The sequence below is a fragment of the Manis pentadactyla genome, chromosome 16, assembly GCF_030020395.1.
Source record: "Manis pentadactyla isolate mManPen7 chromosome 16, mManPen7.hap1, whole genome shotgun sequence".
Taxonomy (NCBI): Eukaryota; Metazoa; Chordata; class Mammalia; order Pholidota; family Manidae; genus Manis; species Manis pentadactyla.
Window position 1 is genome coordinate 55,314,308 of NC_080034.1, and position 24,267 is coordinate 55,338,574.

At 41.2% G+C, this 24,267-nt stretch overlaps 3 protein-coding genes across 7 annotated transcripts in view; 1 reads left to right on the forward strand and 2 right to left on the reverse strand.

Moving 5' to 3' along the window:
• Window positions 1-4,149, forward strand: part of RANBP9 (RAN binding protein 9) — a 92,013-nt gene extending 87,864 nt beyond the window's left edge. For 2 of the 3 annotated variants that reach the window (XM_036878774.2, XM_057493971.1), the window contains exons 13-14: window positions 22-133; window positions 3,161-4,149. In XM_036878774.2, coding sequence (XP_036734669.2) covers window positions 22-133; window positions 3,161-3,291 — 243 coding nt within the window. In that variant the 3' untranslated portion in view covers window positions 3,292-4,149. The remainder of the gene's footprint in view (window positions 1-21; window positions 134-3,160) is intronic. The other variant, XM_057493972.1, reaches the window with a different exon arrangement.
• A 4,551-nt stretch (window positions 4,150-8,700) lies between these two features.
• NOL7 (nucleolar protein 7) lies at window positions 8,701-13,583 on the reverse strand. Its single transcript, XM_036878141.2, has 8 exons — window positions 12,636-13,583; window positions 12,493-12,553; window positions 11,786-11,844; window positions 10,476-10,507; window positions 10,128-10,212; window positions 9,671-9,792; window positions 9,520-9,597; window positions 8,701-8,876 (listed from the first exon to the last, which is right to left on the reverse strand). The coding sequence occupies exons 1-8, from the start codon at window positions 13,073-13,075 to the stop codon at window positions 8,800-8,802; spliced, it is 954 nt and encodes a 317-aa protein (XP_036734036.2). The 5' UTR covers window positions 13,076-13,583; the 3' UTR covers window positions 8,701-8,799.
• A 1,730-nt stretch (window positions 13,584-15,313) lies between these two features.
• The window catches only part of SIRT5 (sirtuin 5), a 37,445-nt gene continuing 28,491 nt past the window's right edge, over window positions 15,314-24,267 (reverse strand). For all 3 annotated transcript variants that reach the window (XM_036878266.2, XM_036878605.2, XM_036878682.2), the window contains 2 exons: window positions 23,298-23,413; window positions 15,314-15,841 (listed from right to left, as the gene is read on the reverse strand). In XM_036878266.2, the coding sequence (XP_036734161.2) occupies window positions 15,766-15,841; window positions 23,298-23,413 (192 nt within the window). In that variant the 3' untranslated portion in view covers window positions 15,314-15,765. The remainder of the gene's footprint in view (window positions 15,842-23,297; window positions 23,414-24,267) is intronic.

Here is a 24,267-nt window from a genome sequence, read left to right on the forward strand (position 1 = left end):
AAGTTGCTGTGTTTTCAACAGGATGCATTCAGTTTACTGGCTTATTCAGATCCTTGGAACAGTCCAGTTGGAAACCAGCTTGACCCAATTCAGAGAGAACCTGTGTGCTCAGCTCTTAACAGTGCAATATTAGGTAAGTGAAGCCCGAAGGCGCAACAGCTAGCTTCTCTGAGTATTTGAGGTGGTATTTATGCTGTCATTTATGTTTTGGTAAAATTGTAGGGTAACTAACCTTTTCTACATTTTGAAAATTAAAAATAACCTCAAAATGTAGAAACCTTCCTCCATTATCTCAATTCCAGATTAAGTGGATTCAAATGGAATAAAAAATAGTATATTGGGCTGCACCTTGGGAAGTTTAGGAAATTAAAGTCTTTGCTTGTATGTAATGATTTCTGGCCTGAGCACCCATATCACAGCTCCCACCTCACTGAAACTACAGGCACTGGGGGTGGGGGCTTCTGGGTACCGTGTGAGTGCCCCATCAGCACCACCCTTGTGGTCAGGTTCTTTTTGCATTACAGTTGACCATATTCAATTACTTGCTCATAACCAGATGGAAAGGGTGGATGAAGAAAACAGCCCTGTAAACAGTGAGGCTCCGCCAGGGGCGAGTGCTAAGCGAGGAGCTGGAACCTTACTGTTTCCGTGGTTGGTCGCTGTTCTGTGAGGAAGTCACTAGCGTTAGTTTGTGTACTGAACAGATATACTTTTTATATATGAATTCTGTAACATTCTGTACATTTATATGTAAATTCTTTAGCATTGTTTATATAAAACTGTCTTTTAATTCCTGGGCAGTTCTTTTCAAAGGTTAGGTAATAGTTTTTTCTATTATCTATAGAAATTATAGTTTAAGTTTTTCACCTGACTTGACAGTCTCATTCCCTGGATAAAATGGAAGCCTTTTCTGTGTGTTGAGTGTGGGGGGCGGTTAGCAATATATTTCATACTATTGTAGGTAGGTAAGAGTAGTACCAGAGAGAATATTTAGACAGGAAGACTTGTAGAGGGCCAGGGCCTTGCTTGCATGGCTCCAATGTAAAGGAAACAAAAATCTTCAGATTTGAGCCTTATTAATCTGTTTCTTTGCCCTTTACTGTGTGTTAAGATCTAATAACTGAAGTCTTGGAATAGGGAGAGTGTCCTTTGCATTGTTTTCTTAAATTTAGAATTTGTATATAATAAATAACTTGAATTTTCTTTGGTTAGTATGTTGTATTTTCTTTGGCAATGTGAAATTCATTTGGCTCTATTGGTAAAAATAAGAGAATTTAGTAGCCATGCTGGAATTGTAGGGCAAATTATGGTCTGCTCTGTCTTTTTGAAATTACTACATTATATGACTCTATAGCATCTTACTATGCTGATAGACAGTAACTGCAGTTGGGGGGTGAGGACTTGTTAATATGGGTGAATGTTGAAACTACAGTATTGTTCATGCGAAACCTTTGTGAGATTGTATATCCATGATACTTAAAAAAATATTACTGTATTATAGGTAATCATGAAGACCTAATTGGTTTGTATTTAGGTAACACTCATACTTGGAAAGAATTTTTGAAGAGAGGTTACCAGTTTCTTACAACAGTTTTTTGTATCTTGGGTTCTTCAAGGGAATGAAATATTTAAATACTAAATTCTTGAGGACCATTATCCAATATAAATGTATTCTTATACTAAGTTCATGTAATTCCTGCAAAATTAATGACAAATTATTAAATTATTGTGGATATATGTTTATAAATGAAAGTTTCATCTATAATTAGTGCCTACAGTTATTTTATTAATTGTATGTAATTCAGTTTACATACATGATGTCTATAACCAAACTACCCCCTTGGCCAGAATGAAACTCTGTAATTAAGTACCTCTGAGTACAAGGTTACTTACTTCCCTGTGGAAACACTGAAATGTTTTTGAGAGGATGTTTGGATGTTTCCTTTTCAGTGTTTATTCCATTGCAATGATTTTGTGTAAAAATTAAATTGTTATAGAGTCAAGAAAGAATTAAACTATAAAGTTAATCCTGCTTAGAGTCAGCAAAAAATGTTTACCACCACCAAAATTCAGCTAACTCGTTAGTGTCTTGCCACATAGTCTCATAACGGTAGCCCAGACTCCTTTCTAGACCATACTTTTCCACAGATCTGTGTAACGTTTTCTTGCATCTTTATTCTTATATCCTTAATCCTATTCTATTTCCTCTTGTACCTTTAAATCCTGAACTTGCTTCCTTTGTCTTTGCTCTATTTTTTCTGGAACCTTTTCTTCCTTCCACCACACTGCAACCGCAGAACCAAGAGGGGAATTATATCAAATGGAGCTTTCCCAGCCATATGTCACTGTTTTTGCCATTTAACTATGCCTAAGAAGGACTGATTATAGTCTTTTTATTAATTGGGGGCAACCTATATTAAAATTTGGACATCTCTACACAAGGAGAAATTACCAGCTTATCTGAATTTAGCCACTTACACCATTAGTTCATTTTTTCATCTCTGGCAAAGAAAAATTTTGGTAATTACTATATTCATATGACTGTTTGGTGGAGAAATCTCTGGTACGTAGGACCCTGAAAACTGTACTGGCAATTTTTTAAACATTTGACCCATCAGTTGTAAGTCAGCCCCTCCAGGGCCATAGGGTAGTCTTGCTCAGTTGCCATTCAGTCACATCACCACTTGCTCCTACCTACCCCAGTAACTCACCAGTATGCCTCAAAGACCATTAGGAGCCTCAGTTGAATCTTATCCCCAGATGGGAAGAATCCATCAGTAAAACTTCTACTGAAAACCTGGTGTCTTTTTCTGTTAATGTCAACTGACCTTGGTCAAGTGAAAGAGAAATACTATTTCTTACTCTTTGCTGCAAATACGAGGTAAGAAATTACACCATTCCCATTACAGTGAAAATGTAAGTAAAGTTTTTGAGTATCTAACACTTTATCAGTCTAATTCTGCAGGCATTTTTCTTATATGTGAATCTCCAATACCTGTATTATCTACTTAGAGTAGCATGTCCACGGTGTTCGTTTGCTCAGAAACCATCTTTGCTAGTTCAGCAGCATAGGCATTGGTAATTTTGTAAGTAATGCTGATGGAGAGATTTTTAGGAAGCATTTTGCTAATTGCTATTTCCACTTGTAATTTTTCCTCAGAAGCCCACAATCTGCCAAAGCAGCCCCCTCTTGCCCGAGCAGTGGGGCAGGCCACACAGTGTCTGGGACTGATGGCTCGGTCCGGAACTGGATCCTGTGCGTTTGCCACAGTGGAAGACTACCTACATTAGCTATGCATTGAAGGAGCTCACACTCACACCGTGGCATATAGTCAACATGGAAATAGACCAGCGCTGCTGATTTGGAATTTAGATTTTTTAAATTATGTCCTGGGGACAGGTTTTCGTCGCTTTACATGGCTTCCTAGTTCACAGCATGATGCAAATGATTTTCTAACTCGGTGTTAGGAGAAATTATTTTCCATCTTTAACCTCTTAGTTGTCTAAGAGTTAAATATCACTGAATTTCAGACATTTAAATTGATCATCACAAATCCCTTAAAACAATTACCTGAAAGAAACCAAAAAATCCTGCCGCCTTTGTTGGGGAAAGAAGAGGGGGAAGGAAATGGAACAAGTTGTGTTGTGTTAGCATGTGGGTGATGTAAACTTCAAATTGGGAGCTGTTCCGACCCCCACTCCCACATAAGCATTCAATCAGTGTAACTTGCAAAATGCATAAACATTGGACAGTTTGAATTTATAGTGTTGATGGAAGAAATCATTTTTAATGTGTACTGTAAAACTTGAAATACTCAGGAGCTGAGTGAATATGTTTGTTGCTACTTACAATCCCAACCTGTTAGTCCCAGTAGTTTTGTTTTAACATCGTCCTTTTCAACTTTGTTTCCTGTTTAACTACGGACAATTTCTGTTATAGACTCACAAGTTTAACTGTTGTATTATAACAGTATTACATGTCAGCAGTGTGGTTATGACCTTTATTTATATAAAAACCAAATATTTAGTCAATTTACTGTGTCTTAATTTAATCTTTGTACACCTTCCATTTTTAAGTGCTTAAATGAGTACTATATTGCAATAAAATGTAGTGATATAACCAGCCATTAAAAATTTACTATTACAGACGCTAGAGTGTCAACTGAGTTTATAATATATAATATATAGGTACTTGCATTACATTTATAATATAAACTAGGGCAATTTAAACAGATGGTTTCTAAAATAAATCAGCTCTATGACCTAAGACTACCTTCAGTTTACAATGGCCTCCCTGGATCAGGGTCAAACTTGGTATTGTGGGTTGATACAGAAAGAAAATTAACAAGTTGTTCAATAACCATTTCCTTTGGTGGGCTATTCGGTACACTGAGGCCTGAACCTCTTTAAGAATAGGTATTTGGGGAGAAAAAAGCACATTTTGCAGTACTTGTATCAGACAAAATAGACTTCAAAACAAAAAAAGTAATGAGATAAAAAGAAGGTCATTACATAATGATAAAGGGGTCAGTTCAACAAGAGGATATAACCATTATAAATATATATGCACACAACACAGGAGCACCAGCATATGTGAAACAAATACTAACAGAATTAAAGGAGGAAATAGAATGCAATGCATTCATTTTAGGAGACTTCATTCAACACACCACTCACTCCAAAGGATAGATCAACCAGACAGAAAATAAGTAAGGACACAGAGGCACTGAACAACACACTAGAACAGATGGACCTAACAGACATCTGCAGAACTATACACCCAAAAGCAACAGGATACACATTCTTCTCAAGTGCACATGGAACATTCTCCAGAATAGACCACATACTAGGCCACAAAAAGAGCCTCAGTAAATTCAAAAAGATTGAAACTCGACCAACCAACTTCTCATTATCACAAAGGTATAAAACTAGAAATAAATTGTACAAAAAATATAAAAAGGCTCACAAGCACATGGAGGCTTAACAGCATGCTCCTAAATAATCAGTGGATCGATGACCAAATTAAAACAGATCAAACAATATATGGAGACAAATGAAACACAACAGCACAATGCTCCAACTTCTGTGGGATGTAGCAAAGGCCATGCTAAGAGGGAAGTATATAGCAATCCAGGCCTATTTAAAGAAGGAAGAACAATCCTAAATGAATAATCTAAAGTCACAATTACAGAAACTGGATAAAGAACAAATGAGGCCCAAAGTCAGCAGAAGGAGGGACATCATAAAGATCAGAGAATAAATAAATAAAATTGAGAAGAATAAAACAATAGAAAAAATTAAACAAGAGCTGGTTCTTTGAGAAAATAAACAAAATAGATAAGCCTCTAGCCAGACTTATTAAGAGAAAAAGAGAATCTACACCCATCAAAAGAATCAGAAATGAGAAAGGAAAAATCACGATGGACACCACAGAAATAGAATTATTAGAGAATACTATGAAAATCTATATGCTAACAAACTGGATAACAGAAGAAATGGACAACTTTCTAGAAAAATACAACCTTCCAAGACTGACCAAGGAAGAAACACAAAATCTAAACAGACCAATTACCAGCAATGAAATTGAATAGGTAATCAAAAAACTACCAAGAACAAAACTCCTGGACCAGATGGATTCACCGCTGAATTTTATCACACATTTAGAGAAGACATAATACCCATTCTCCTTAAAGTTTTCCAAAAAATAGAACAGGAGGGAATACCCCCAAACTCATTCTATGAAGCCAGCAACACTTTTAATACCAAAACTAGGCAAAGACCCCACAAAAAAAGAAAACTACAGACCAATATCCCCAATGAACACAGATGTAAAAATACTCAACAAAATATTAGCAAACCAAATTCAAAAATACATCAAAAGGATCATACACCATGACCAAGTGGGATTCATCCCAGGGATGCAAGGATGGTACAACATTTGAAAATCCATCATCATCATCCACCACATCAACAAAAAGGACAAAAACCACATGATCTTCTCCATAGATGCTGAAAAAGCATTTGACAAAATTCAACATCCGTTCATGAAAAAAACTCTTTTAACAAAATGGGTATAGAGAGCAAGTACCTCAACATAATAAAGGCCATATATGACAAACCTACAGCCAACATTATACTTAACAGCGAGAAGCTGAAAGCTTTTCCCCTAAGATGGGGAACAAGACACTCTCCCCGCTTTTATTCAACACAGTACTGGAGGTTGTGGCCATGGCAATCAGACAACACAAAGAAACAAAAGGCATCCAGACTGGTAAGGAAGAAGTCAAACTCAGTTTGCAGATGACATGATATTGTACATAACAAACCCTAAAAAATACACTCCAAAACTACTAGAACTAATATCTGAGTTCAGCAAAGTTGCAGGATACAAAATTAATACACAGAAATCTGTTGCATTCCTATCCACTAACAATGACCTAGCAGAAAGAGAAATCAGGAAAACAATTCCATTCACAATTGAATCAAAAAGAATAGAATACCTACAAATAAACCTAACCAAGGAAGTGAAAAGACCAATACCCTAGAAACTACAAGACAGTTCTAACAGAAAGTAAAGAAGACCCTAATAAATGGAAATTCATCCCATGCTCTTGGGTAGGAAGAATTAATGTTGTCAAAATGGCCATCCTAACTAAAGCAATCTACAGATTCAATGCAATCCCATCAAAATACCAACAGCATTCTTCAATGAACTGGAACAAATAGTTCTAAGATTCATATGGAACCACAAAAGACCCCAAATAGCTAAAGCAATCCTGAGAAGAAAGAATAAAGCAGGGTGATCTCCCTTCCCAACTTCAAGCTCTACTACAAAGCCACACTAATCAAGACAATTTGGTACTGGCACAAGAACAAAACCATAGACCAGTGGAACAAAACAGAGAGTCCAGATATTAACCCAAGCATATATGGTCAATTGATACATGACAAAGGAGCCATGGATATACAATGGGGAAATGACAGCCTCTTCAACAGCTGGTGTTGGCAAAACTGGATGGCTACATGTAAGAGAATGAAACTGGATTATTGTCTAACCCCATACACAAAAGTAAACTCGAAATGGATCAAAGACCTGAATGTAAGTCATGAAACCATAAAACCTAGAGAAAAACATAGGCAAAACTCTCTTAGACATAAACATGAGCAACTTCTTCATGAACTTATCTCCCTGGGCAAGGGAAACGGGCAAAAATGAGTGAGACTGTATCATGTACATCAAAGGACACCATCAGTAGAACAAAAAGGTACCCTACAGCATGGGTGAATATATTCATAAATGACAGATCCAATAAAGGGTTGACATTCAAATTATATAAAGAGCTCTTGCACCTCAACAAACAAAAAGCAAATAATCCAATTAAAAAATGGGCAGAGGAGCTAAACAGACACTTCTCCAAAGAAGAAATCCAGATGGCCAACAGGTACATGAAAAGATGCTCCACATCGCTTGTCATCAGAGAAATGCAAATTAAAACCACAATGAGATACCACCTCACACCAGTCAGGATGGCCACCATTCAAAAGACATAAAACAACAAACGTTTGTGAGGATGTGGAGAAAGGGGAACCCTCCTACACTGCTGGTGGGAATGTAAATTAGTTCAATCATTGTGGAAAACAGTATAGAGGTTCCTCAAAAAACTCAAAATAGAAATACCATTTGACCCAGGAATTCTGCTCCTAGGAATTTACCCTAAGAATGCAGCAGCCCAGTTTGAAAAAGACAAATGCACCCCTACATTTATTGCAGCACTATTTACAATAGCCAAGAAATGGAAGCAACCTAAGAGTCCATCAGTAGATGAATGGATAAAGATGTGGTACATATACACAATGGAATACTATTCAGCCATAAGAAGAAAACAAATCCAACCATGTGCAACATGGATGGAGCTAAGAGGGTATTATGCTCAGTGAAATAAGCCAGGCAGAGAAAGACAAGTACCAAATGATTTCACTCATCTGTGGAGTACAAGAACAAAGAAAAAACTGAAGGAGCAAAACAGCAGCAGACTCACAGAACCCAAGAATGGACTAACAGTTGCCAAAGGGAAAGGGACTGGGGAGGATGGGTGGGAGGGGAGGGATAAGGGGGAAAAGGGGGCATTATGATTAGCACACATAATGTAGTTGGGGGGGAACAGGGAAGTCAGTATAGCACAGAGAAGACTAGTAGTGATTCTATAACATCTTACTACACTGATGGACAGTGACTGACTGTAAAGGGATATGTGGTGGGGACTTGATGGGGGGAGTCTAGTAACCATAATGTTGCTCATGTAATTGTACATTAATGATACCAAAAAAAAAAGATTAGGTATCCGTCTGCACTTAGACATTGTACTGCTTCACAGCTGCTTCTCTTTATTATTATTCCATATTCTGTGACACAAAATCTCATCAACAGCACCAAAACATCTGAGAGACGAAGGTGTGTGAGAGCCGCAGATGACTTTTCCTGGATGTCCATTTCTCCTTTTCCCTATGCAACACTGCTGGGTGGGCATATGAGGTTCCCTGACTCCTGTAGGTGTTGCTTTCAATTAAATGGAGAAACACAAAAAGAAAGGAAAACAATTCCTTTTAAGCTGCTTTTTCTTCCAGGACCCCTGTGGATCTCAAGGTCTGATTCCAATCCAGAAGGATGACCTGTGGTGAGGTTGTACTGACCCTTTGAAATGATTCATAAATGCTTTATTAAGTTTTCAGAAAAATCAACCCTCTAAACTCTTTTTAAGTTCTGTACATACAAGTTCTCATTCTTCATTAAGCTTTGATTTACTTCTTAGATGTTTTCATCTTTCTAACCATCCACCGTCTTTTAAACCTCTTGGCATCTTGTTTTTTCTGGGTTCCTAAAGTAGAAAGTTTTGTACACTAAGAGAAAATTCCTAAAATACAAATAATTTTAAAATGTCAAGGCTGTCTATATGAATATAAATACTAAAATTAGGCCTATTAAATTAGATTGTATATTAGATTACATGCTACTTGCTGACCTTTTTTCAGAGGCAATGTTAAAATATTTATAATTACAGAAAACAATGTAAAGAAAAAATTTGATAGTTCATGATTATTTGAGTACTTATTATTGCCTTCAAAAAGAACATTATTTATTCACTTGACCTCTGAATAATGCAGGGTTTAGGGACTCTGAGCCACCGTCCCCCACATGGTGTTGACAATCTGTGTGTAACTTTGACTCTCCCAAAATTTCACTAACAGCCTTTTGACCAGAAAGAAGCCTTACCAGTAACATAAGCTGTCAATTAACACACATTTTGTGTCATACATATTATTTCCGTCTGTATTCTTAAAATAAAGCAAACGAGAGACAAGGTTTTTTTCAAGTTGTCAAAAATCTCCCAAGATTATTTCCAATATTAACTATTGAAAAAAACCCACATGTAAGTAGACCTGTACAGATCAGACTGCATTGTTCAGAGGTGAACTGTATATAAAACCATCAGAGCCAAAAGAAAGAAAACTAGACCTTACCCCAAGCATTAGTCAAAAACTGGACTGCAGCTTTTTTCACTGGTGACCTCTTGTTGTCAAGAGACAGGAACTTATTTACTAGAAAAGAGAATCACTTATGATTTCTTTAGTTTGCAGTAAAAAAGAGAAAAACAGTCCATAAGGAAATTACCGGTAGTTCTGCTGGTTCCTGGACCATACAAAGAATTCTGTATGAAGGCTTTGGCTGCTTGTTGCCTTGAATCTCTCAGATCTTGATCTTTTAGCCTTAGAGCTAAGTAGCTTTTATTCTGGCTGGTGATCAACACAAAAGGTCAAATGAATGAGGTTGATAACATGCTCCCTTTCAAAATATTTTTATTAGTTGTCTCAAAAAGTGAAATAAACCCAAATCCTAATCTTATACACAGATAAGATAATGAACCAAAACTAAATTCTAGGGCTGTTTTTATAAGAAATAGATTAATAATCACATTTTATTAGAGCAAATGTAAGTATCAAAATGGGTTTCCCCACAGAGGATCCAGTCTGGAACTGGTACTAATTAAAATATTTTCCCACATAAGCCAAAACCTAAATTCTTCAAAAGGTCACTTTTACATTCTACATGAAAGGAGATGACTTCTTACCCAACAGATTGTACTTTCTGCACTTGAGCTTTCTTGGAGTTGCTTCCTTTTTCACTTTCTTCATTTTTCTTTTGCAGCAAACTAACTGAAAAATTTAGTTTCATTTCTAATTAGCACTTACATAAAAATAAATCAAGATATTTACTGGAATTCACCTTAAACATCCACTACACACCAGTCTGGTTGCAGTTTTTATTTCAAAGACATACAGGGAGCCAGGCCCAAGCTCAACCTGGCCAGGCCTCGTGAGCCCACACTCTCTTCTCATGTAGTAAATTTGACTGCAAATGCCAGCAGATGAATTGTAATACCTACAGGAGCAGTTGTTTAAATTAGAATAGTTCATACCTTCTTTCAACTTTCCTGGTGATTTCTTTATGCTAAGGAAGAACAAAAAAAACACATTGGAATGTCAGACAGCAAAGATTACTCAACTTGTTATATAGCTGTAAATAAGATAACCCCTTTTCATTACCACTATCCTCAGTTTTTACACAGGATGTTTCTTTGATCAGTTTGGAAAAACAAAAGTCACTGCCCAATGGGCCACCATCAAGTCCCAATCAAGAAGCTAGTGTATGTTAGGATGGGAGTATGTTCTTAGAACTCAGGATCTGAAAGCTTATCGTAAGGCTTCCAAAGACGCAGACTGCTGTAGTTATCAGAATTACAGTGACTTAGGAATGAGTTATGCGATACAGTGTTTATGACATTAAATGAAAGATGGTAAGCCTGCCTTATTTTATCTGGAGAAATCACAAATGATTAATTCAACAGTTTGGGCACAAGACACAAGGAGTAGCCTCAAGAAGTCTGTGGTCTAATGGAGAGACAAATATAAACTGACAGTACAGTAAGAGATGCCTATAAAAGCATTTGCAGAGCAGAAAGCTATACAAAGGAGGAAATGATGGGTGGGGGAGAGTGAGAGAAGGAAGAAGTGACATTTGATCTTGGTTTAGAAAGATGAAATGCCATCAAACATTTGTTTGTTCAGTGGATTCAGGATCTGACTAACTCGTTGGAAAAGTTCTCATACTGAAAGATTTGCAAACCTTTAGCCAAGATAACAGGGCTAAACTTCTGAAGATTAAGCAACATAGAGGAGAAATAAGAGGAATGGGAGAAAATATACCTAGAAGTTTAAATTTGGTAATTTTTGATTGATTCCATGGGATGAAGCTTTGGATGACTAGAGCATCTGGCTTTACAGTCAGTGGATGCCAAAAGTTCCCAAGAAATGGGATCAAGGGGTGAGGATGGCTTGGCGGCAGTTGAGTATGGGACAAGTTGAGTTTTAGGAGCCTGTGGATAAATGTCTGCTACTCCACTGAATGATAAATTTCAAGACACTGTTTTATTCACCACCATCTACCCTACCCCTAATACAGTGACAGTGCAACAATTTAAAGAACATACTGGGATAGGAACCCAGAAAGTAGAATTAGCTATGGGGATGAACACAAAGAAATGGCAAAAGACTGAAAACAAGTGGTGTATTTACCTCTACCTTTCCCACCAAATTGAAATCATCTACTGTGCAGCTTTTAAAATTCGGTTTTATTATCTCTTCAATTATGTGGATTCAAATAAACACTATTTTTATAATGCAAAGATGGTGTATGTAAACAAGTAATATAACAAGATCCATTACTTACTCAGTCTGTGAAGCTGTAGTTAACTTCTCTAGAATAGTATCTGGAAGGAGTTTTCTTTTCTTAGATAAAGACATTTAAAAAATGAGAGTCAGGTACATGACAATTATGCCCTGGGCTGCTTCTGAAGTTAGCGATTTTAAGGATAGCCTTTTATCTACGCAAATAAATGAATTAGGCTGAACACCGCCTCCACTCTCAGCTCAGCTATGGGAAGATTGGGATCACAAAACCCTAAAGCTATCCCACATTTTTGGAAGAGCTGGTGAAGACTGGAAAGGATGCCCATGTGTTCCAACCCTCAGGTCATGGACACCATTGAAAGCAGCTAAGTCATGTCCATCTGGAGTCCGATCTCCGTGGCCAATCTGCCCAGCATCCGACAGCAAAGCAATCATACTGTTTGTACAGACCAGTTTACAAAGCACCTCGTTTAATTTCACAGCACCCGGTTTCTGATAAACTACCTCAGCGGGACTAAATGAGTGTCACGGTGAGCTGTGAGAGGCGGCATTCACCCTGGGACTTGAAATTCACACCTCTTCCCACTCCCGTTTTCCAGCTGGATAGCAAATAGAGAACCCTTGTCTTCTCCGTTGTCAGAAAAAATATTGGTACTTGCACCCCCAAGTCCTACCAGCTTCGGCCTCAAACAGGGGAACTGTACCCCGAGCCAGGCTCTGAAAGGACGCGCCTCTCTGCCCGCTAACCTTCTGTTCGATGAACAGCTCCTCGCGTCTTTTCCTCTTCTCCTTCAGAAGCGTTTTGTCCCTGCGGAGAGGGGGACCCGTCAGGGCGGGGAGAGCCCAGCGGGGGGAAGGGGCTGCCCCTGGGTGGCCCGCAGGCTCCGAACCTGCGCACCGACTCCCGAACGCGCTGCTGCTCTTCCCTCGCGTCCGCCTGAGCGCTGGCGAAAGTCAGCTCCTCCGGGGCCTCGTCGTCAAACTCGACGGCCCCGTCCTCGTCTTCCCGCAGAGGCTCGGCGGCCGCGCCGCTACTGGGCTGCGGGAGCAACAGGCCGTGCTCCGCCGCCGCCTCCAAGGCGGGCTGGCCTTCATCCACCGCCGCCGAGACCGAAACCGGCGCGCGGGACGCGCGGGGCCGGAGCTGCACCATCGCCACTCGCCACGCAGCGTCAGACCGTCTGGCTCCGGCGCGGAAGCAACCGCGGTGCGTATCCGTGAAGGGCAAGTGGCGCGGGCTCCGGCTCCCCCTGCAGGCGCGGAGGCCCCACTGAGCTGCGCAGACCTGGGAGACAGCGCCACGACCGGGGCAGGCGCGTGCGCAGAGCATGGAGGCGGGGCCGAAGGGAGCAGGGGGCGTGTCCTTCACCAGGCGGGGAGGCCGGTGCGTCTGCTTCTTCGCGGCAGGGCCGGCGCTGCTGCTGTGAGAGCGGGTGAGGAGCGGGCTGGCTGCCAGCCAGGGAGGATCCCTCGGCTACCTTCTCGGGCGGAGTGCCGAGAGGGTTGGCTGGGTCCCCGCGCCCCTCGAGGCGGACTGGCGCGGGGTGCGACGCCCGGGGCCCATAAATCCGGTGGCCGCAAGCTACCGTCGCCGCTTTTTCTAGCACCGGGATCTGCTTGGTCGATGCGTTTAATGAGTATTTGCAGATTTGGCTCTCGCTCCCCGAACAAGTGGCGTTTCAAAGGCAAGAAATGTGCCGTAGCGGCAGGACCTCGAAGTGTCACCGCCCAGGACAGACGCAGGGTCAAATCAACTCTCGGAGCCAGGCGTGTGCCCGGGTGCCGTTTCGCAAGCTTCCTTCAGCACCAGCCCCCTGCCCACGCTTCTGTTTTCACTCGTCACCGCTACCACTCCCTGCTTGCCCTCTGATAAACCTTTAGAACGTAAGCTGCTGTGCCCCCACGTCCTCGAACAGCCTGAATCTTGCGAAAGAACGACTTTTTCACGAAAGAACGACTTTTTCACGATTACTCGGCGAATGCAACCCTAGTGCTGTTTATATTTGTTTTCCAAGTGTATTTCATTTCTTGGCCCACATGGCCCTTGGCAATTTCTGTGCTGCTTCTCCCACCCATTGTACAATAGCAAATGAGTTGAACAAACCAAGCTGCTTCACACTTGCTATGCATTTAGGCCTGCTGTACCCCTACAGACACTACCAGAGCTGAATTTCTCTTAAAGCCTCTCAAGCCCCATAACACTTATTCCATCCCCACTCTGCCCATCTCTAATTGCATTCTCCTCTGAGTCTGGCACACATTTCTATTACTGTAGCTTCCACACTGTATATAATAGATTACACAACAGTTGTCCCAGCTGTACTGTGAAATCCTTGAGGGGATGGTCCATGTCTTCCTAATCATTTTATTTCTAATGTCTCTCATATGGTAGATGTTCAAATATTAAATTGAATTGAGTAATTCTACCTCACATACACTTTGTGTTTTCAATTCTCTTCATCTTGTCTAACAAAACCAAAGCATGAACAGAAATGTCAAAACACAAAAACAAAAAAAAAAAGCTCCTGATACCAAAGGCCCAGTATGAGAAGAGCGGGAAAGAACAGCTCTGAAATATCTGGGCCTTGGCCAGGGAGAAATTACAAATTACAAATATACTCAGACTCCCTGAGGCAGTGTGCTGACTTCCATCATTGCTAACATTAGGAAAATGTATAAAGCTAACTGTGAGAAGCCCAAGGACAAACCTACTAAAAGTGAATGATGGTATTTTATGAACAAAACTGCATGGTACTTAAGTATTACAAGTGTACCTGGGTTGACTCGCTCATGTGAAGTGTGAAATTAAGTCCTAAGGGTGTTTGACTGTTCCCTCAGATTCCTCATGGGTTATGAACATCCCTTTTGCCCCTGTGAAAAGCCTTTTGGAACTTATTAGAAGGTACAACTTGCAAATACAGTACAAAGTATATGTGATAGGGTTGTGCCTATTTCTATAAAAGCCAAGAGCATGACATTAAATGAAATTTTATAAGGGGCTGTGGTGATGTGACCCAGGTAGGTAATCACCCAGACAGCCACCTGATCTGAAGGCCCTGTTATGTACGACTTCCCTGCACTGTTTATAAAGACCTGTCTTCTGAGTCAGGCCACACGGCGGGCATTCCAAGGGCCGACAGTGCTGCATTAGGGGGTAAGGCTTCAGGAGAGAACTCTATTCTCACTGTTTACTCCAAGGTAGCATAAGCATACTTTTTTTTCAGTCTCCTGGGAAAAACTCCCTGCAGAATTCAGTGTCTGGGAAAGCTTGGCAGCCCCCGCGGGGACTGTGTAGCGCCGTGTTTATGACATTGAGAAACAGTCGGCCATCACCTCTCCCTGTCCTCTCTGGCTGCAATAAAGGCCAAGGCTAAATTTTAAATTTTAGGCAGCTTTGTTTATCCTTGGAGTACATATATTTGCATCGTTTTTTTTCCCACCCTGATTTTCTACATTATTACTACTCTTCTCTTCCTTCCTTGCCTGAGTTCCTGTTGGAAGCTAGCCCACCTGAGGGGAGGCCGGCCAATAAGGTAAATACTGAAAAGAAAAACCCCCAACAAATCCATCTCTTGGGGTAACATCTTTATACACTAAATTACTTTCTGTAAAGAGGGACTTAATTTTCCACCAAAACTTGTACAAAAATCACAAATACCAAGGTTTCACTCTGTACTTCTATCTTTGCCCAAATAGCACAACCACAATAGGGATGAGTACGTTTTTTAGACAATCGAATTACAAAACTTCTTCCCTCCCAGACACATCAGAGGTATCTTATGTTTACATTCACACCAAATAACATGCATTAACTTTATAGTTCTCTCACTTCTCCCTCTAAATACTTATACATGTTGCTTCTAAGAACCCATCATTTATCATCAGGTTGGATTCCAGCCAGGGAATCAGGATTTTTTAGACTTTCCAATCTTCAGCTCACCATCTACAAGATTGTTTCTCCTTGATTTGTGGCCTGGTACTCAGACATACAGTATATGATCTCTTCCTTCTCCAGGACAATCAAGAAACATTTTCGGTTTCATGAGGAGCAAGGGCTTCAGGAAGAGTCGTACCACAGGGCCCCTGGAAATGAAACCTGGAAGAGAAGGGCAAAGACAGGAGGGTCCTGAGCAACATGACAGGGCTTCTCCAGCAAGGCACACGTTTCTTAGTTATACCCAGAGTAAAACCGAGACCCAAATTCTCCCACATCTAGTATTCTGGACTTTTATTCCCACTTCTTTCATCCAGTTTCTGACAATGCTAGAAGTAGACATTTCCCCATGAGTTGCCCCTGTGGCCAAGGGAACCTAAGAAAACAAATTGCCTTGAATTTAGGTGCTATAAATATGATCTTAAGGGGCAGGGGAGACATGATTGTAAAGCATATTTCATGATTATATTGCTGAACTCATAATTGAAATTGTAAGTTTCACAAAATCTATATGCACTAAAACAGATTCATCTGTACTAACAGCAGGAGAAGAACCACCTCATGTACTGTGCAGACTGCGAGGATTTTGCCTGCGTAAGCAGGCCTCAGACCATCCATCAGCGGCTCTCAGGACAAGCTCTGATATATAGTCAGAAAATAGGAGAAAAAAAAGGAAAGGACAAGCAAAGATGAGGAACAAAGAAGATGCAAAAGTGATCTTTTTGATTTCTGCTTCCTTCAAGGGAAAACACTTAGGAAAGGAAAAAAAAAACTAACTGAGTAAGAAATAAAAGCAGAATTTTCTAGTGTAATGATAATAAGAAAACCAACTGAGCACAATTAAAATGGCAAAGGCATTTACTCAATGCAATTCATCATTCATAGTGTTTATTCTGGACACAACACAAATCGGGCATGCCTTAGCCCTCAAATACCCTGTTATCTCAAAAAGGTGCCCCCAGTGGACATCCTGGACCAAATGGCATCTCCACTCCTGCCACTGCAGCAGGACACTGGACACTGCAGCCAGAAAGCTCCTTGCCTTCAGTGGTTACGGTCCCTCGAGGGTTCCGATCCAGGGCTTTCTGAGAATGGGGAGCCAGGCATGCGGAGCTTGAGGCAATTCGCATATCCTCAACTTCCACCTGTTCTCTTTCCTAAGAAAGTGGCTTCTGGGTGCTCCCTTCCACATTCACCCACCTCCCATTCACAAAAGCAAGCTGTGCCCCTCACCAAATCTCAACAATGGTGCCTTATCCCAGGACGGGGAAACTTACAGGCTGCCAAACAGGGACCCATGAAATATGTGAACTTCTGAAGACTGGCAAACAGATGCAAGCAGGCCTGCTGTGTTCTTACGCCCAATAAAACTGAAAGAGGACCTGAGAGGACTGTCAATTAACAGATCACTGCATGCGATACGAAATTACTCTGTGTATTTTAGCCTGTAACTTGGAAGGAGGTCCAAACTCTGAGAGGCAATGCCCTAACTTCCTTTCATGCCTGGGGAGGAAGCAAACTAAGCAAAAACAGAAAATTACAATTGACATAGAGAAGGTGAAATTTAGCTAAATCCGGTTAAAAGGAAATATTACTCCAATTTGTACTTTTCTCATTCACCTAGAACAGAAGTTGGCCAACTTTTTTCTGTAAACAGCCAAAGAACAAATATTTGAGGCTTCACAGGCCAGGCAACAGTCACTGTTGGAGCGACTCCATTTTGTCATGATGCAAAAGCAGCTGAAGACAATACATAGACCTGTGGCCAAGGCCGAGTTCCAGCAACACCTTATTTACTGGTATAGAAGGTCGGTGAATTCGGCCTACCGGCAGTAGTTTTCTGACCCCTGACCTAAAGTAAAGTTCAACCCAAATCTGTTACACACAGGATGTAAGAGAAAAATCCACTGTTGTTAAGCTGTGTTTAAATAAACCACTCAATCCCCATTTCAAAAGCTTGAGTAGGAAGAAAGGGCATCACCATGTCTCCTCTAAACGTCAGCTTTGATGATGCCGAGATAAAAGCACTGATGGCTTCACTGGTCAGTTATACACTGGTCAGAAGATTCCCAGACTTAGCAGTACAGACAGCCTCGGCTCCACAAGGAAGCCAATGGACAAACAGTGGTTCTCGTGGTAGGTGCTGGTCGATGAAGAGCTTGTCCAGTTTGATCAGTTTCTAACAAGAAAGCAGCCTGTTTGTCTGAACAGAGACATCGGAGGTTTGCAGAACATGAAGCTGAAGAATTTTGTTGCGGAAGAGTGGCAACTGAAGCAGGTCTGTGATTTTAGGAGGCCCAACTTAAGAAGTCATTTCATTACATGCCCAGAATTATTCTTGACTTGCAGGAAAAACTACAAAGTTCAATTTCCTTTTACACGAAGACACACAGAGTGGATGCACAGCACCACTGGGCTGTCCAGGGCATGAGGGGGAGAGGCCAACTCTTACCTACAGGTTGTAGAAACACTCAAGCTTTATTTCCTTCTATCTGCATTTTCTTACTTTTCTACAGTGATGGTTTGTTTTAATTCTTTATACTTACTAGAGACAAGCTGGAGATCAAATAACTGAAAATAAACCACAGTGGAAAAAAACAGAATTGGGGCTGTAGGTCATCTCCTCCTGCAGAAACTTGATCCTGTCCCCATCTTGGAGCATTCTTGTTCTTTCCAGAAGAGGCTTGAGTTACCTGGCTCTGCTATTACTTTGGATGATGTATCTAGCCCAGGTGCTACACATATGGGCCATGAGGCATATTAGAGATTTAATGTCTATTTTTCAAAGGATAAGTTAGAAGATAATCTAATTTTTTAGTAGAACAGTGTTATTGAGATATAATTCACATATAGTCTGTTCATTTATAATGTATAAGTAACATGTTTTTAGTATATTCAGAGTTGTACAACCATCACCACAATCAACTTTAGAACTTTTCCATCACCCCAAAAGGAAACATGTACCTGTTAGCAGTCACTCCCCATTCCTCCCTACCTCAACCCTAGACAACCATCGTATTCTACCTTTGGTCCCTTCTGATGGGCCTATTCTGAGTTTTTCATATAAGTGGAATCATACAATATGTGGTCTTGTCTATCTGGCTCCTTTCACTCAGTAGAATGTTTTCAACATTCATTCATATTGTAACATCAATACTTCATTCTTTTTATTGCCAAATAATATTCCATTGTATGTAAATACCAAATTGTGTTCATCCATTCAACAGTTGAAGGACAGTTGAGTTGTTTCCACATTTTGACTATTAGAAGCAATGCTGCCATGAACATTCATGCACATGTTTTTGTGTAGACATAGGTTTTATTTCTCTTGGCTGTCTACCTAGAATTGCTAGGTCATCTATTAACTTGGTATTTAACCTTTAGAAGAACTACCAGACTATTTTCCAAAGCAGTTGCACCATTTTACTTTCCCATGTGAGGGGTCCAATTTCTTCACCAACATTTGTTATTTTCTGATTTTTAAATTATAGCCATGCTAGTTAGTCATTGTTCATCTCATCATGGTTTTAATTTGAATTTCCCTAATGATTACTGATATTCAGCATATTTTCAATGTGTTTATTGACCATACATATATATTTGGAGAAATGTCTATTCAAATCTTTGGTCTATTTTTAAATTGGCTTGTTTTTTTATTACTGAGTTGTAAGAGCTCTTTATATATTCCAGATACAAGTCCCTTATCAAATATTAGACATGCAAATATTTTCTCCCAAACTGTGGGTTGTCTTTTTCATTTTATTGATGGTGTCATTAAAGTACATACATTTTTAATTTTGAGTAAGTCCAATTTATCCATTTTTCTTATGATCCTTGTGTTTTTGATGTTAAGGAGGCCTTGACTAACTCAAAGTGACAAAGATTTACTCCTATATTTTCTTTTAAGAATTTTATAATTTTAGCTCTTATATTTAGGTTTAAGATCCATCTGAGTTAATTTTCATATAATGGTATAATGAAGGGGTCCAATTTCATTTATTTGCATGTGGCTATCCAGCTATTCTAGCACCATTTGTTAAAGACTATGCTTTCCCTGACTTTCTACCACTTTCAAAAATTGGTTGACCATGAATATGAGGATTTATTTCTGGGCTCTCAATTCTATTCCACTAATCTATATGTCTATCCTCATGCCAGTACCACACTCTTGATAAACTAACTTTGCAGTAGGTTTTGAAATTAGGAGCTGTGAGTTCACCAACTCCTTTCTCCATTTTGTTTTGCCTTTTCTGGATGGATCTCCTGCATTTTCCTATTAATTTCAAGATCACCTTGTCAATTTCAGCAAAGAAGCCAGCTGCATTTTTGACAGAGACTAGGTGAATCTTTAATTCAATTTGGAGAGTACTACCAACTTAATATTAAGTTGTCCGATCCATAAACGTGGATGTTCTTTCATCTAATTTAGTTCTTCTTTATTTCTTTCCACAACACTCTGTAGTTTTCAGAGTATAAGTTTTTACATAGAAGGCAATTTTTTAAAGGATGTCTTCTTAGTTCCCACCACTTACATGCAAATGAAGAACTACAGACTGAGGACACAGGCTGTAGCTGATTAAAAATACTGAAGGACAGTAGGAAGAAAGCTGGCAAACTCAACTGAAGAGGATCATGTCTCAGTGTGTTCCACACAGTCTGTGGCAGGTTTTTTTATCCCAGTGAAGACTCAGGACATGGGTTCTTATCCTGGCTGCATATTCGCACCACCTAGGGAGCATATAAAAGTCACGGTACCCAGGTGTGGATAAAGTGAAGTTTCCTGTGGCCAAGATTCTCACCTGGCCCTGGTTGGTTAGCTCACTACACACATGTGGGCAATACGTTGCTATTGACTCTATATAAAGTGCTCCACCCAGTGCACTGGGTGACACGGTGGCATGGCTGCTGCAGGGCTGCAAGGCTGCAGGAGAGCAGAGGCTGGAGTGGTGGCAGCGCCGAGGACAGAGACTGAGATGGCTGCAGGGCAGAGATGCTCCGAGGCAAAGACCGGCTTGCTGCATGCAGACTCGCTCTGAGTGGATGGGATTCTAGTGACTGACCTGCCACCGTGGGAATAAAGCTGGGTATAAACCCTTTCACCCTAAGAATGTTCCATAGTTATTTTTTGGTCTCATTGAATCCATAGTGAACTTGTCCGGGGCTGAAACACACTGGCAAGACAACTGGTGACCTCTGTGGGATTCACTGTTGATCGAAGACAGACAGGCTGCCCTCATGGGAGGAGTGTTCCAGCGGCTGCACGTATGGATGGGGGGACCTTTTGAGTGTCCGCCAATGGATGTGTGGTCTGACGTGGCTTGCCTCCTAGAGGACTGGGCCCCACATCAAGACTGAAAGGGGTGGAGGTGACACCTGAGGCACTAGGGGTGGTCTCGTTATAAAAAGTAGGTTCTTTGAGAAACAGAACAACCCATGAGGCTGCAGGGACTGTGGGGAGTTTTCTTCTCACAATATTGAGAAAGGCCATAAGGGAGAAAGATGCCCTCCTGCAGGAGGCATGAGGAGAGGCAGGACGAGAACGTGAGCTGCGAGGTGCTTTGAGGAGGTAAAAAATTTGCTGGTGACTAAAATGGCATCACTACGAGGTGCTGTGGAGATGGTAAAGGATGTCATGGTAGCCTGAGAAGCAGCACAAGAGCGCAGGCTACCAGGTGCTGGGGCGCGGGTGAAGAAGGTAGTGGAGCCGTCAGCCCCAGAAAATGGAGGAGTGGAGGTTTGACAAAAAGATTGGGGTGGAGGCCCTGCGGGCACCGGAAACATCAGCCCCTCCTCAGTTGAAACCCCACCAGGTTGAAAGCTGGTGGAAATCCCGAAAGAAAATTAACACTCAGCAAATGCAGGTTCCTCCAGGAGAGGTGCAGCCCCCTCCCAGGTCGGGGAGCACTCTGTGCTCTGCTCTTGTCCTCGGTCTGAGGCAATGAAAGCACAAAAGGATATACAGTCTGCTACTCAAAGAAAGAATTTAAAGGGCCCCGTGAAGGTCACGATGACCCAGATGTGGGCTGATGTGATAAAGGCAGGAGCAGACAGAGAGAAATTGAATGGAAAGTCAAATAGACTCTTACTGGAGCTGCGGCAACAACTGAGACAGGAGCAGTGGTTCCAGCCACTGAGGACCAAGCAGAAGCCAGAGACAAAGTGCCAAGACTGGCCTGTGTGTCTGCAGGACTTTCTGCTGGAGAGGCTGGAGAAGGTGCGTAGTAAAGTCCATCTATGGTCCTTTTGGTTAATTCATTTGAGTAGAACTGGTTTGAATACAGCCAGAATGACCACTTGGTGGCAATGGATCTCTTCATGCTTGAGGGTTATTATAATTTGTTGTTATTTTTGTAAGTTGTTTATTGTACAATGTTCTAGTTTCCTCGCACAGGGACCATTACAGAAGATTGAGGGCACGTAGATTGAGAGGTGAGAATCCTGGAGGGGTTGAGTGTGGATAAAGTAAATGTTCCTGTAGCCAGGATTCTCCCCTGGCCCTGGTCGGCTTGCTCACTGCACACGTGTGGGCAATATGTTGTTATTGACTCTATATAGAGTTCTGCCCAGTGCACTGGGCTGCCCAGCTGCAGGAGAGCAGAGGCTGGAGTGGTAGCAGTGCCAAAGACAGAGACTGAGACGGCTGCGGGGGCGGAGAGGCCCAGAGGCAGAGACCGGCTTGCTGGACGCAGACTCACTCTGAGTGGACGGGATTCTAGTGATTGATCTGCCACCGAGGGAATAAAGTGGGTATAAACCCTTTCACCCCAAGAACATTCCATTGTCATTTTTCGGTCTTATTGAATCCATAGTGAACTTGCCTGGGGCTGAAACCCATGGGCAAGACACCAGGCTACACCACAGACCAATCCCATCAGAATCTGATGGGTGGCAGCCAGTCCCCAGGATTTTTAAAATATGCAGCTGAGGTGAAAGTAATGTCAAGAAGTTTCAGTGAACTTTCATATTTTCTTTGTTCACATTTATTTGTCAGTTATTTACATTCTGCCTTATTCTAGAAAGGAATTATGCAGACAGACAAAAATAGATAAACTAAGTTAAAAGTGAAGACAAAGAAGCCTGGGTGAAAGGGAAAGAACAACAAAGGTAAAGACAGAAAACGGCACATGGGGGAGACCAGGGGTGCCTGCTCTGCTGACCCACACGTTCCATGCAATTTGAGAAACGGGAGCAGGATCGTAATGTGGCTGGAGTACAAATATTCCTGGCAGTTGGACCAACGAGGAGTTCGCCCAGGTAGCCTCACAGTGAGAAGAGCAGGGCCTGAATCCCGCGCAGACGCCTCCCAGCTCCACGAGCCGAGGATTCGCGGGCCCGCCTCGAGTGCCCACTGACTAACCCAGCTTACACTACCCAAGAGCCAAGTCTAAGGAATCGAAGAGTTTTCCAAATGTGAGAGAGCAAAACGCCTATGGCAAACGCCCCGAAAAGGACACAGCTGCCTTAGGCTACACACAGAATTTGTCCTTCCATCAAAGCAAATAGAAAAGATGAACTTTGTGTTTTTTTTTTTTTAATTTGTGAATAGGTGAAATCTGTTCAGACAGCTGTGTCTAAACTTGCTCAACACCTTCCATCCCCCACCTGGGGAGTCCTGTACCTGAATCTGTTCGTGGCGGGGGTGGTTTCCATGTTAAATTCGGCCACCGGCACCCCCCTGGCAGACACCTGGGGGGCAAACATGGCTGCAGGATAGACCAGGGAGGAGGTCCCCACCTGCAAAGCAGACAAACGGAAATGTCAAATGATGACTGCGCTGTGGCTCAAAAGGGATTTTTTTCAGAAAACCTTACCTGAAGTCGGGTGGTTTGTGCTTGCAGATGTGAGGAAAGCTAAGCAGGATGGGACAGGTGGAGAGTGCCCAAGGGACAAGAGGGCCAGGGAGGAGGTGTCCTTTGGGTAATCGCTGGAATTCAGGACAATGTGCAAATGAACAGGAGAATTGTGCACATGAGCAGAGCGGCAAAGAAAAGACTCATTTGTCACCTTCTGAGGGTTCCTTTTACTTTGTTTCTGCTCTTGGAAATAAATAATCCATGTTCTTTTTTTTAAAGTTAGAAAATTCAAAGAAAAGCCTCTACAGGTCATTCATAATCCTACTACCCCCATGTAACTGCTGTTCACATTTTGATGTATATTCTTCTGGGGTTTTCCCTACGAACAAATGTTTATGAACATTCTTTACAAGAATGGGAAGACCAGTGTATATTTTACAATATAAATTGTTATTTTCTCAACCATCTATCCTGAATTGACACTATACTCAATATTGGGATGCACTCAATAACAATGGACTAAATAAATGCCTCATGAGAAAGGGCCTTTGCTTTTAAAGACACATTAAAGAAACTGAAATATGCATACCCTTTGTCCAGTTAATTCTACTTCTAGGAAATTTGTCCTAAGGAGATAATCTGAAGAGCATGCTGGGAGGTATGTCTAAGGATATTCACTATAGCATTGTTTAAAATATCAAAATTTGAAACAGCCTAAATATTCAACAATAGAGGATTAAGTATATCACTTTATACCCATACAATGGAACACCATTTCATTAAAAAAATAATTAT

Bases quoted from the DNA above. Each gene is read 5' to 3' on its own strand.
- NOL7 (XM_036878141.2), bottom strand. From the start codon at position 13,075: ATGCTCTGCGCACGCGCCTGCCCCGGTCGTGGCGCTGTCTCCCAGGTC. The intron at 9,598-9,670 runs GTAATTTCCTTA...TCTCTTTTCTAG, and splicing joins AGGAACCAGCAGAACTACCG to TAAATAAGTTCCTGTCTCTT. The intron at 8,877-9,519 runs GTAAGGTCTAGT...TTTCTACTTTAG, and splicing joins GTTTTTGACTAATGCTTGGG to GAACCCAGAAAAAACAAGAT.